The sequence below is a fragment of the Acipenser ruthenus genome, chromosome 20 (assembly GCF_902713425.1).
Source record: "Acipenser ruthenus chromosome 20, fAciRut3.2 maternal haplotype, whole genome shotgun sequence".
In the NCBI taxonomy this organism is placed as follows: Eukaryota; Metazoa; Chordata; class Actinopteri; order Acipenseriformes; family Acipenseridae; genus Acipenser; species Acipenser ruthenus.
This window is the reverse complement of record NC_081208.1, coordinates 29,514,233-29,526,515: the sequence shown is the minus strand read 5'-3', so window position 1 is coordinate 29,526,515 and position 12,283 is coordinate 29,514,233. Positions and strand designations below refer to the sequence as shown.

At 40.6% G+C, this 12,283-nt stretch overlaps 1 protein-coding gene across 1 annotated transcript; it reads left to right on the top strand.

The window, feature by feature from the left end:
• LOC131698916 (transcriptional repressor CTCF-like) lies at nucleotides 1–8,206 on the top strand. The gene is made up of 11 exons (XM_058993862.1): nucleotides 1–217; nucleotides 2,710–3,574; nucleotides 3,719–3,889; nucleotides 4,085–4,218; nucleotides 4,462–4,582; nucleotides 4,769–4,918; nucleotides 5,083–5,243; nucleotides 5,665–5,847; nucleotides 5,941–6,079; nucleotides 6,235–6,429; nucleotides 6,708–8,206. Exons 2-11 carry the CDS (start codon nucleotides 2,719–2,721, stop codon nucleotides 6,893–6,895), a joined length of 2,298 nt encoding a protein of 765 aa, XP_058849845.1. The 5' UTR covers nucleotides 1–217; nucleotides 2,710–2,718; the 3' UTR covers nucleotides 6,896–8,206.
• The last annotated feature ends 4,077 nt before the right edge of the window (nucleotides 8,207–12,283 follow it).

Genomic DNA, 12,283 nt, shown 5'->3' with positions numbered 1-12,283 from the left:
ACCCCCCCCCCCTCCCGTCCCCTGGGCGAATCTTTCCGCGCAGGCGCAGTCACCGGCTCCAGGCCGCCATTTTGTGCAGAGCCTACTCTGCTATAGCGGGAGAGGATTAAAAGCACCGGAGGAGCTGAACGCTGCGTATCGTCATCGTCGACAGAAACCAGACACGAGCCTGTGCTTTAACTTACATTTAAGGAGAAATTACACAGAAAAAAAGCAGGTAGAAATGCGTTACTTTTTCGAAAAAGGGGTTTTTTGCAGGAGCTTTCTCCGGCCTCTAGGTGTCACGATGGGGCTCCGGTCTTGGCGGCTGGCGGGGGGTGTTTGTCTCCCTCTATCGTTATTGAAAATTTAGGAAAAAACATTTATAACCCAGAAGTTCGGGATAATGTTCAAGTATTTACTCGTTTGCAGTCCTAATTAGGTAATATTTAGCTACGGATGGATTTTTTAAAGGCTTCGCTCTTTTGGAGGCATGTTTAGGCCAGGCGTCCATTTTCTTTTTTCTTTGTTTCCTCTTTAGACAGAAACCTGCTACTGGCAGGAATAATTGATTCCAGAATTTAGATATATTAATGCATCAAAACATTTCTTTGCAAATATTTCAAATAGCAGGATGGTCGTTGTATATCCTAGGCTGTACAATACAAATGTGTTTTCCCCCCAAAACATGTTACATTCGATTCTGTGGTTTCGATAAGCCGTATGTATGCTGCCTTTTTCTTTGGTCGATACCAACCTGTTTTTATTAATTTCTTTTCTTTTGTGACCTTTTCTTAAATATGTTTACAGCAGTGATTAAATACACACGTACTGTACTGTACAATGCAATCTAAAATCGGAAAGGCCAGCTAGCTACGCCTTACTTCACCACGTCTGGTTAATGTTTACTGGCAATGCAAACCAGATCGTGTATCATATTTATTAATCAGAAGCGTGCTTTTTTTAGTATTAGTTGTAAATTTATATTATTTAAGTTCGAGCTACTAAAGTACAATTGCATATGTGGGTATTTACCTTTTTAAACTATTAAACCCCGCCACCTCCCAACAGTGTTTCAAACTAGGTAGTGGGTCTTGCTGCATGGTACGCCTATTTTCAAACAGGCCACCTTTCCACCTAACGTCGAAATCGGATAAACACTTGAGAGCTCCCTCTACGATCTGGCTGGTTCAAAAGCGTAATTTAGGACAGAGGTTGCAATGCAACAGTCAGCCAAATGTATTTTCGTCAGACGTGAAACTAAGAGTATGGTTCAATTTTATGGCTTTTTTGTGTTGGGAATCGTTAACGTAATTTCTTTATGTGATATACCTTTTTTTATTTCTTTTTTTGGTTAGAGCTACTATGGCTATTCCCTCCAAAATTATTATTTAGTGTGTGTGTGTAGTCCATCAAAACACGAATGTGTTTTTAAATTTCAATTAAGTGGGCTATTTATTTATTTATTTACATCAGTAAATGTAATACCTTATTTGATTGTATTTTATACATTTATTTTAAGTTGCGTTATGTACGAATTAAAGGATTTATAGATATAAAATATTGGGGTTCCATAGTTTAAACAAGTATTTACTTAAGAACAGCCTAGATTAAATGTAGGAAATTATTTGAAATGCATGCAATCAAAGTAAAATTAATGTTTTATTTGCCAGAACACTTTAGATCCTAACTGTATTTCATTGCAGCCTTTGCAAAACAACACAATACATTTAGCTGAATAGTAACTTGTAATAGAATAAGGTAGTGCTTTTAAATATGCATTGTTAGGCTACATGTTTAATTAGAAACCAATGGCAAGGTAATTTAACCACACTGGCTGATTACAAATATCCATCTAACGAATATACAGAGTCCGCTCTAAGCAAACAAAAGTGCAGCAATTGAATGATTTTACTGCCAAAATGTAATGTTTATATTGTGTTCTATGTAAACACAGGGCCAACATCGATTAGTCTTGTGATGCAGCACTTTTAATATAGGAAGTGCGTAGTGTGCAACAAATATTTTTTTAAATAAGTTTTGACTACATCTGTTATAAGAAACAATGCATGCAGTGTTTTTAAACATCTTACTCTCAACAGGTGGCAGTATAGCTAGTTGTCAGCAAGTGTTCAGACAGGTTCCAGCTGAGGTCATCAGTGAAGTCAGATTTTTAGAAAGATGAAATTTCCATTGCTGGTGCAGGTAATCTTGGAACAAGCATGTACAGAGTAGAAAGCAATTGACTCTATAATTTTATTTACAAGTCGTATAACCCTGCTGGGTGACTGTCTGAAAGCAGCACTTGGAAACACAAGGCCAACAATCTGACTGTTTTGGTGCGTCCACACTAATGCAGTCAGGAATGCTCTGCTGCATCTTCGCCAAGAAGGGTTATACTGTTATTGCGTTAATAAATTAATACTAGATCAAGAAAATTATATTTCATATTTTATGTTAATATTGCATAGTATTTTTAAAGCTTTTTTTCAGTAAGAACATGTTGGGTCCTCCAAATAAACTATCTATGAACTATCTGGGATGGTTTTATATTTAAAATTTATTTTCCCCTTTAAAACTTAAAACCAAACCAGTTTTACATTTAATTTCTTTTATTTCTGTATACATAACACAAATCTATTTGGGGTCTAGACAATTGTAGCAATCTAATAATAATAGCACTAGACATGTCTCTCATAAATAGACTCCTTTGTTTTTTATTTGCTGTAGATTATAACCATGGAGACAGATGAGAATGAAGCAGTCGTGGATGAAGGAGAGACCTTCTCCAAAGGGAAGGAGCGCAAGACGTACCAAAGGAGGCGCGACGGGGGTCCGGAGGAGGAGAGTGACGTCCTGGTGCAGGGCCAGCCGGACGGATCAGAAGAGCAGGTGGCTGGAGAGATGGTCCAGGACGTCAATGTCAACAGCAGTGTGGATATGGTGTTGATGGAGCAGCTGGACCCCACCCTACTCCAGATGAAGACAGAAGTTCTGGAAACTGATGTGCACCAGGAGGGAGGCGAGACCACAGTGGATGAAACCCAGATAATTACGTTGCAGGTGGTCAATATGGAGGAGCAGCCCATCAACCTTGGGGAGCTGCAATTGGTGCAGGTGCCTGTTCCAGTGTCTGTACCGGTGAGCTCTGCCACTGTGGAGGAGTTCCAGGGCACCTACGAGAACATGCCCAAAGAAGGGGATCCAGTGATCTGCCACACACTGCCATTGCCCGAGGGCTTCCAGGTGGTCAAGGTGGGTGCCAATGGGGAGGTGGAGACAGTGGAGCAAGAAGAGCTGCACCACCAACAGCAGCAGATCGAACAGCAGCAGCAGCAGCAGCAGCAACAGCAGCAGTCCCAACAGAACGAAGACAGCACATGGCAGAAGGATCCCGACTACCAGCCGCCCTCCAAGAAGTCCAAGAAAACCAAAAAGAGCAAACTGCGATATAACACCGAAGAGGGCAAGGACATGGACGTGTCTGTTTATGACTTTGAAGAGGAGCAGCAGGAGGGCCTGCTTTCAGAAGTCAACGCTGAGAAAGTGGTGGGGAATATGAAGCAGCCCAAGCCAACCAAGATTAAAAAGAAAGGTGTGTTTGTCATGACATGGGGAGGATTTTACATGTCAACTAGGCAATATCCTCACCTATATGATACATATAGACTGCCAGCTATTCTATTGATTCAATTGCTTAATTTCATTACTGTTTTTGTTTTATTTCTGTTCATTGCAGGTGTGAAGAAAACATTCCAGTGCGAGTTGTGTAGCTACACCTGCCCCCGTCGTTCGAATCTGGATCGGCACATGAAGAGCCACACTGATGAAAGGCCTCACAAATGTCACCTGTGCGGCAGAGCGTTCAGAACTGTGACGCTGCTAAGAAACCACCTTAACACCCACACAGGTATGCTTTCTCATGGAGCCTTGAACTCGGGGTCTGCCTTTCAATAACATTTGCCCCCCCAGTGTAGTAACACAGCAGTAATATGCTCTTTGTAAAAATGCAGCTTTAAAATCTCCACAAGATGTCAATAGATATTTGCTTTTTGTAGGTTGCTTCAAATGTGTGTGTGTGTATTTTTCTGCTTCTCTCCTTTAGGAACCAGACCACACAAATGTCAAGACTGTGACATGGCCTTTGTGACCAGCGGAGAGCTGGTCAGACATCGCCGCTACAAACATACCCATGAGAAACCATTCAAGTGCTCTATGTGTGACTATGCCAGTGTAGAGGTGAGGGAATGCAGATATGAAGTTATAAACTTATGTTTCATACTGGTTTAGCAGTCCCAGTTTCCTGTATTGTACTAGCTTTTGCTACACTCAGAATCTCTGCGGCTTCCTCCCCCACAGAATGTTGGCACCTTATTATTTAGTGTAATAGTAACCGGTTGATTAGAAGCCTAATGAATAATGTGCCTGATCTTCTTTTAAAGAACTGTGTGTCCTCATCAGCTGGCTTGACTTTTTTCCCAGGTCAGCAAGTTAAAACGCCACATCCGCTCCCACACTGGAGAGCGCCCATTCCAGTGCAGCTTGTGCAGCTATGCCAGCAGGGACACCTACAAACTGAAGAGACACATGAGGACCCATTCGGGTAAGCACTCCATAACCAAGCAGGTGCGAAGAGCCACAGTTAGGCTTGCAGAGAATAAAAGGGGCTGTCTTGGTGGTTTTAGAAACATGTTAGAACACAACATTCAGGCATCTTCTTTTTGGGCTGCGCCTGTGTGAGGAATTCTGTTTATTAACTTGCCTTTTTTTATTTCCCCCACCCATGCAGGAGAGAAGCCTTACGAATGTTACATCTGCCACGCTCGCTTCACTCAGAGCGGCACTATGAAGATGCACATTCTGCAGAAACACACAGAGAACGTGGCCAAATTTCATTGTCCTCACTGTGACACTGTAATTGCCAGGAAGAGTGACCTGGGTAAGCCATTCATTGCTGTAATGTGCAATACTGTAATATCACGAGTTTGTGTGTGATGCTTCACAGAGGAACAATGTAAGCTGGTATGTCTTATACATTCCCTGATATTTATGTGTACGATTTGAAATTCAGCCTTGTTCGTTTTGTGTGTTTTCTTTTTGTAGGTGTTCATTTGAGAAAGCAGCACTCGTACATTGAGCAGGGGAAGAAGTGCCGTTACTGTGAAGCTGTGTTCCATGAGCGCTATGCCCTAATTCAACACCAGAAGTCTCACAAGAACGAGAAGCGCTTCAAGTGTGAGCTGTGTGACTATGCTTGTAGACAGGTGAGGAGAGCGAGAGAGAAACACACTAGGAGATGTGCTTGAGCAGCGCCACTCAAACGGCCTTTTGTGTTTTGCCCATTTTTAATAGATACATTTTGTATTGGCAGCTTAATGCAGAATCAGATTGAACTACTGAAGTTAGTAATGCCTGAGTTGCTTCTGCTTATTCATGATGTTGGTCCCCTATTTTCCAATATAGGTAACTAATGGAGAGCAAATGTGTGAGTGTTCTAGGAAAATTTGTGACCTGCTTTAGCACAATTTGTGTTTGTTTGTCTTCTAAACGGTACTTAATGGTTTGTTGAATGGTTGCAGAAGAGTAAATGTGAATGTGCTGCTAAATCTCAATCTGTGTTTATAGTGATTCTTAATCTAACCCGCGGAATACAGCTCCCAATTTAAAATTGACGCTTGCTCTTAGGAACGCCACATGGTGATGCACAAACGAACCCATACAGGAGAGAAGCCGTATGCCTGCAGCCATTGCGACAAAACCTTCAGGCAGAAACAGCTTTTGGACATGCACTTCAGGCGTTACCATGATCCCAGCTTTGTGCCCACCTCCTTTGTCTGCACCAAATGTGGTAAAACATTTACACGCAGGGTACGTTTTTAGAAAGAAAAGGTCTTAACAATTGAATTGATGTTTTTAATGTGAACTTATATTTCTTACTAAAGCAATGTTTTCCCTTTTCAGAACACCATGGCTCGGCATGCAGAGAACTGCTGTGGACCAGACTCCATGGAAGGGGAGAACGGAGCCACACCTAAAAAGACCAGGGTTGGAAGGAAGAAGAAAATGCGCTGCAAGAAAGATGATGATGATGATGATAGCGGTAAGAGCCAAATAACTCCCAGTGTGTGGTTTTGTTTTTATTTTCTCTTTCTCTTTCTCCCTGCTCATAGTGGACAAGGCTGACCTCCAGTTTCAAAGACTCAAACGCCATCTCTGTCTGTAGACATAGTGCTTACAGAATCCTTCCTTTTTCAGAGGAGCATGCAGATCCCGAACTGGAAGACATTGAGGAGGAGGATGAGGACGACCTAGCTGAAGCGGAGGCGGAGGCTGAAGCTCAAGCTGATCTTGTGGAGGTCGAGGAGGAACCACTTACCCCTCAGCCCACCCCAGTTAAGAGAAAACGAGGCCGGCCCCCTGGCAAGGCTAACACACCAAAACCTGCTCCACGTAAGTGTGCTTCACTGCATTCCTGAGGTTCAGAGACCTGCCTCCAGTAGCCTCCACATGCCAACAAAAGGCAGTGTTTTAAAATTGGTGATATAGTTTGGCTTTATTTTCATTGAACTAACACATGTTGTGGCAGATTACTTACTGATTTTAAATAAATTGTTATTTTTAATAAATATATTAACTTTAATATCTTCTCTCTTTTAGAAGTTTCAATCACTGGAGCAATGTGTTGTGCATTCAAGTAGTAAACTAATTAATTTCTTTCCCTCCCTTAGCTGCAGCCATCATACAGGTTGAAGATGAGTCTACTGGTACCATTGAGAACATCATCGTGGAGGTGAAGAAGGAGCCAGAGGCGCCCCTGGAGGAAATGAAGAGCGAGGCGGTCCAGCTGCCTGTAGTGGAGGCGGCTCCCAACGGGGATCTGACCCCGGAAATGATTCTCAGTATGATGGACCGGTGATGGGAGAGAAGCAACATGCTTGTGTTCTGTGTTTTTCTCTGTTCCCCATTCACTTTTTTTTTTGTTTGTTTTTGGCCCAGGATGTTTTCAAAAGCAACTTGTTTTTGTTATGCTTCTGTACTTGCTTTTCTTTAGACCTCTTGAGCGCCGTGAAGAGTTGCTAAGCAGTGCGCTGGGTTGCTTTTTTTTTTTTTTTAATTGAACGATAGTGGGGGAGTGGAGCGGTGAAGGGACGATATTAAGACCACCATTTATCTGTGAATCTAGTGAAGTGGGTGTGAAGTAGGGGGCAAGTGGTTGCATTTTTCACAGTGCTCATTTTGAAACTGCAAGATGCTTTGTACAGTCCTGGTTATATCACTGCTGTAGTGGGGGAAGGTTGTATTCTTTGTCATCCCCGTCACATTATTATAATATGGGTATACTCTGCATCATTGTGAATTTGACCCAGTTGAGGTTATGAATCTCTCCTCGCACTTCAATAAGTGTTTCAAGTTTATAAACGATCTTGGCGTTGCAATATTAAAGCCTCTAAGATTATGTTGTACAAAGCATCTCTGCTTAAGGTCTTTCTTGTAAATAATTTGTTTTGTTTTCTACATTTTAACCTTTTCTAGCGATTTAAGACATTGTAAATGCTGGAAGGGCAGCATTTTAACAGTAGCTTTGGACTTCTGCTAATCTGTAGTGTGTAAATGTGCAAAATTACTATAAAATCATGCAGGAGGATTTTGGCTTTTTTTATTTTTAATTTCTAATTTTATTTGACTTTTGCTTGCAGATAAGGATTTGGGATGTTTCAGAGCACACAAACAGACAATATTAATTGGGGTGGGGAAAGAGCCTTTTTAAGTGTACATTTTAAAAGATTATGTTTAGGTTAACTTGTTCTGTATCATTTATATATGAACCGAGAAGGAAGATTTACAACCCTGATCCTCTGAAATTGAGTCTGTAATTAACTAGAGGTTGGATGTGTGCGTTTATCTGGGGTTTAAAGAAAAGGGGCAATGTGTAACATTGAGTGGGAGGTGGGGGTGCTTTGTATATGAAAGTTCATCCCTTGTTAAAATACATAAGCTTTTACAGGACGTTTAGCTGATTTCAGAATGGAATTCCCTCTTATATGTATTGCATATAATTGCTTTGTTTAGCTCTTAAATTTCTAGGTTGATGCATTTTTGTACTTGGCTGTACTGTGTGAACTTTTACAGTGGTCGAAAGTCGACTGAAAAAAGCTGTGGGGGGCAAAAGAAGATGGGCTGGAGAATGTATTGCTGTACAGCTAATAAAAAAAAGAAATTGACCTAATCTGTGTGTGAGTGTGGTGTGTTGCACACGTTTCTGTAATCCAGGTAGCCTGCTTTGTACACATTGTCGTCTAGTTTTACATGCACAAATCTGAATAAGTGACGCTATCTGGTTTAGTGTACATACCAATCAACAGGAAGTATTTCCCTTATGATTTCAATGATCGCCATCATTTTATGACAAAACAGCATGGCAATGTTTTTTGGATATAATGCAGAGATACTGGGAAGTTGCATTTATTTGTATGCTAATCTTTATAGGTTCACTTGTTAAATAAACAGCTGATTGGGATGTGTTTACATGAACAAAGAAAACATAGGGGTTTGAAACTGGTCTTTAAATTCTGTATGTAACTAAAAGGCTGTTTTGGCCCAGAACCATTTTTGTGTAGTAATATTTCAAATCCAAGATGCTTTTAACAAAAAGATTATCAGTTGAATAAAATTGGACCTGCAAGCATGCTACAGAAAGATAATGTAATATATTTATGTTTCTTGTGCTACTTGTTTGTCTTCTGCGAAACAAATGTATATACATTCTAGATGCATGCTGGTTGCCAAGCGATCATACCAGTTTGTTCCATATTATGTATGAACAAGTTGTGTTGAGAATTTCAAGGTCATGCCATGTCCATCCAATGGAATAAAATATCATGTACAACTTATACATGTACTGCACAACCTCAAGCTGAAACTACTGTATTTGTACGGCATAACTAAATGTAATGTGGATATGCAAGTCGCCTTGGGTAAAAGCGTCTGTTAAATAAACAAACCTATATGAAAATCCTACTAAATGGCAAGTATCACAAGAATAATGGACATGCTTTGTGCCAGTGACTGGACTTATTTGTTTATTTAGTAGACGCCTTTATCCAAGGCGACTTGCAGAGACTAGGGTGTGTGAACTATGTATCGGCTGCAGAGTCACTTACAATTACGTCTCACCCGAAAGACGGAGCACACGGAACAAGTGACTTGCTCAGGGTCACACAATGAGTCAGTGGCTGAAGTGGGATATGAACCGGGGACCTCCTGGTTCCAAGCCCATTTCTTTAACCACTGGACCACACAGCCTCCTTAGAGCTGCAATCTGGGGGAAATCTACATACATAAAATCCATCCACCCCTTATCCAACCCTGCCTCCCAGTTTTATCCAAAAATAAAAGCCTGTTTAACTGAGCCATGTCTTCAGAGCAGTTCAGATAAAAGGGGATTTATTGTATGTATTAGTCTGTTCTGTATCAATCTGACTGCAGTGGTTGCCCAACAATTAAACCTGAATATAAAGTAAGTCAACCAGCACTCACACAAATTAACACAATTCAAAGCTGGCTTTTTATTTATCTATTTCATTTCCACAAAGGTGAGCAGAATCGCGACACAAAGAATATGAGCCGAGTGGGTTGTCAGCCTTCCTCCTTGATCGTGCACAGCAGTAATTAAATGCACTACTGGCCTAAACCCTTATAGTGTGCTAATTGGGTGAGTAAATGCGTGTTGCTTTTCACATGATCTCTTACCAGTTGGAGCATCCCATCAATCTAGCAAACTGGAAATATGATCTTGTTTAAAATCTGAAGAATTGCAAGAAATATTGTCTCTTGGCCCAGCATGGCAGATAACATTTTTTGATTTGTGCTGCAAAATTAATATTGATACTTGAAAATTGCAGGTACTTAAACTACACTGTAGCTGCACGACTTGTTAGATTTGTTGTACTTTGAAGAAATTGATAAGACTTGGAAACTAACCTTTATAGATGTGCATGTTTTTTGATGTATGGTGCTCCGTTGTCACAATAACAGAAAGGCATGTAGTATATATAATAAATGGGAGGTAGAGTGTAACCACTTGCAGCTAGCGTGCCTGTATTGTGAGGTGTATCTAAATATATATTTGCCAAAGGAAAATAAAATATAAAAATGATTGACAGAAAATAACACTGGGGCACGACACTACCATAATACAGTCATACTGAAAGAAACAATGATTTCTGTATTCTACCATTTTTGTATAGTTGATGATAAAAGACTGCTATTAATGTGCTACCTTTTGTTGTATCATTAATTATATTGTGGCTTCGAATTTAAATGATACCTTCAACATATTATAATAGATATCTATAACAAACTATACATGCATAACGAAATGCTCTGCCTTGTTTTTACAGTGTTGTAATTAAAAAAATGATGAAAAACAGGAAGTGGTTTACCCTGAGATAACCACACCCCCAGGGGCCATTGAGGCACACACACCAGACCCCTGTAGAATAACAATGAGCCAATCAGAACACAGGAGGAAGTTTCAGCATGATTAACACCTGAGGAGCCAGTCTGGAGACGAGTCACGCCAGCAAACTCCCCCGTCCACTTTTGCCTGGGGATAGGGCGCTAAAGATAGCCCATTCCTTTGGTAAGGAACCCAATTACCTTTGTGTTCTCTGAAATACAAATCCTGGCATGCAATGAAAGTGCTAACTATTTTGACAGTCAGAAGTTGTGTTGCAGTGAATTTGAGAAGAGTGCTGATTTCTGTAGCAGTTTCAGTGAATCCACAACGATCCTGCAATGTCAGTTTAAAAGACGATTTGTGAAGGACTTCATTCAGCACAATGCTTTTCCAATGATGCATTGTCGATGGTTTTGTGTAACAGTTAATGGTTGTTATTATAATCCTCTGTGCACTGTGAAACATTGCTGGAGTGTAGAAATCAACACTGCCACACCTCAGAGAGCATCCACACGATCTACAACTGTGTAATGAAACCGAATATAATTGTTACCTCATATCTCAGCCCTACCTAATCCTGCATATGACAGCGTACAGTGTAAATGTGGTTATACTGCTGGGAATGTCCTGTAACAATAAAGCGCGTATTTAAAACGGAATAGGTCAGAACCTTAAACTATACATAATTAGGAAAGCTATTAGTTTGATGTTTTATAATATCTACGTTTCATATATATATATATATATATATATATATATATATATATATATATATTACACACAGAGGCATTTAATTGGTCAATAAAGGTTCTCTTGTCAATTAAGAACAAAAACCTGGAGCTATCTTTTTTTGCAATTCTGTGAATGCATGGCACAGAGGTGTGCTCCCTCTGGTGGTGGTTGAGTGTATGACTGGTTGACCGGGAATGTGTTTGACAGAACTGAATGTTTCAGTCTCCGCTTGAGTCATACTTCTGAGAAGCTGAAATTGTTATATTACTATAGTGAGTTTTCAGTTCCTGGTACTATATATATATTAGTAAGAGTTTATGAAGTATTCTGCTGATGAAAAAGAAACATGCTGGAAAAGAAGGGACAGCCTTCACAGACATGTTACATTGGTTACCAGTCACTGTAATACAGTAGCATACAAACGAGCCAGCATTAGGACCTGCTCCCTAGACCAGGGATAGGCCCTTCCAGTCTAGGTCTGTGTTCCAACGATGTTCTGAACTGTTTAAACAAACCAATTAACCCCATTGAACCTCTCAAAGTGCAGGGGCCCTCCATGCCCAGCCTTGCACCAGGCAGCTGGAAGAACAAACCATTAAATTATTAAGAATTTATTTCTTAGCAGACGCCCTTATCCAGGGCGACTTACAATTGTCATAAGATAACACATTATTTATTTTCTTTACAATTACCCATTTATACAGTTGGGTTTTTACTGAGCAATCTAGGTAAAGTACCTTGCTCAAGGGTACAGCAGCAGTGTCCCCCACCTGGGATTGAACCCACAACCCGCTGGTCAGGAGTCCAGAGCCCTAACCACTACTCCTTCTAACACTCTCTTTAACAGTTGGAAAAGGCTCCATGAAGTGCAGGCTTGATTTAATTAATCAAAATGGGCTTAAAAAAACAAACCAGTCCTTAAGAAAACAGTTGTTTAAACAGTTCTGTGAATATGATCCTTTTAAGAGTTCTGCAGGGACGGTTCACAACAACACAGGTAGGCCTTGTATGGTATTGGCGCCCTGTCTGATGACGTGCTCCTAAGGAGGCCGCTTCCACTCTGAGATTGCTGTGTCTCAGTCGGAGTGTGGTTTTGTAGCAGGATGTCTAATC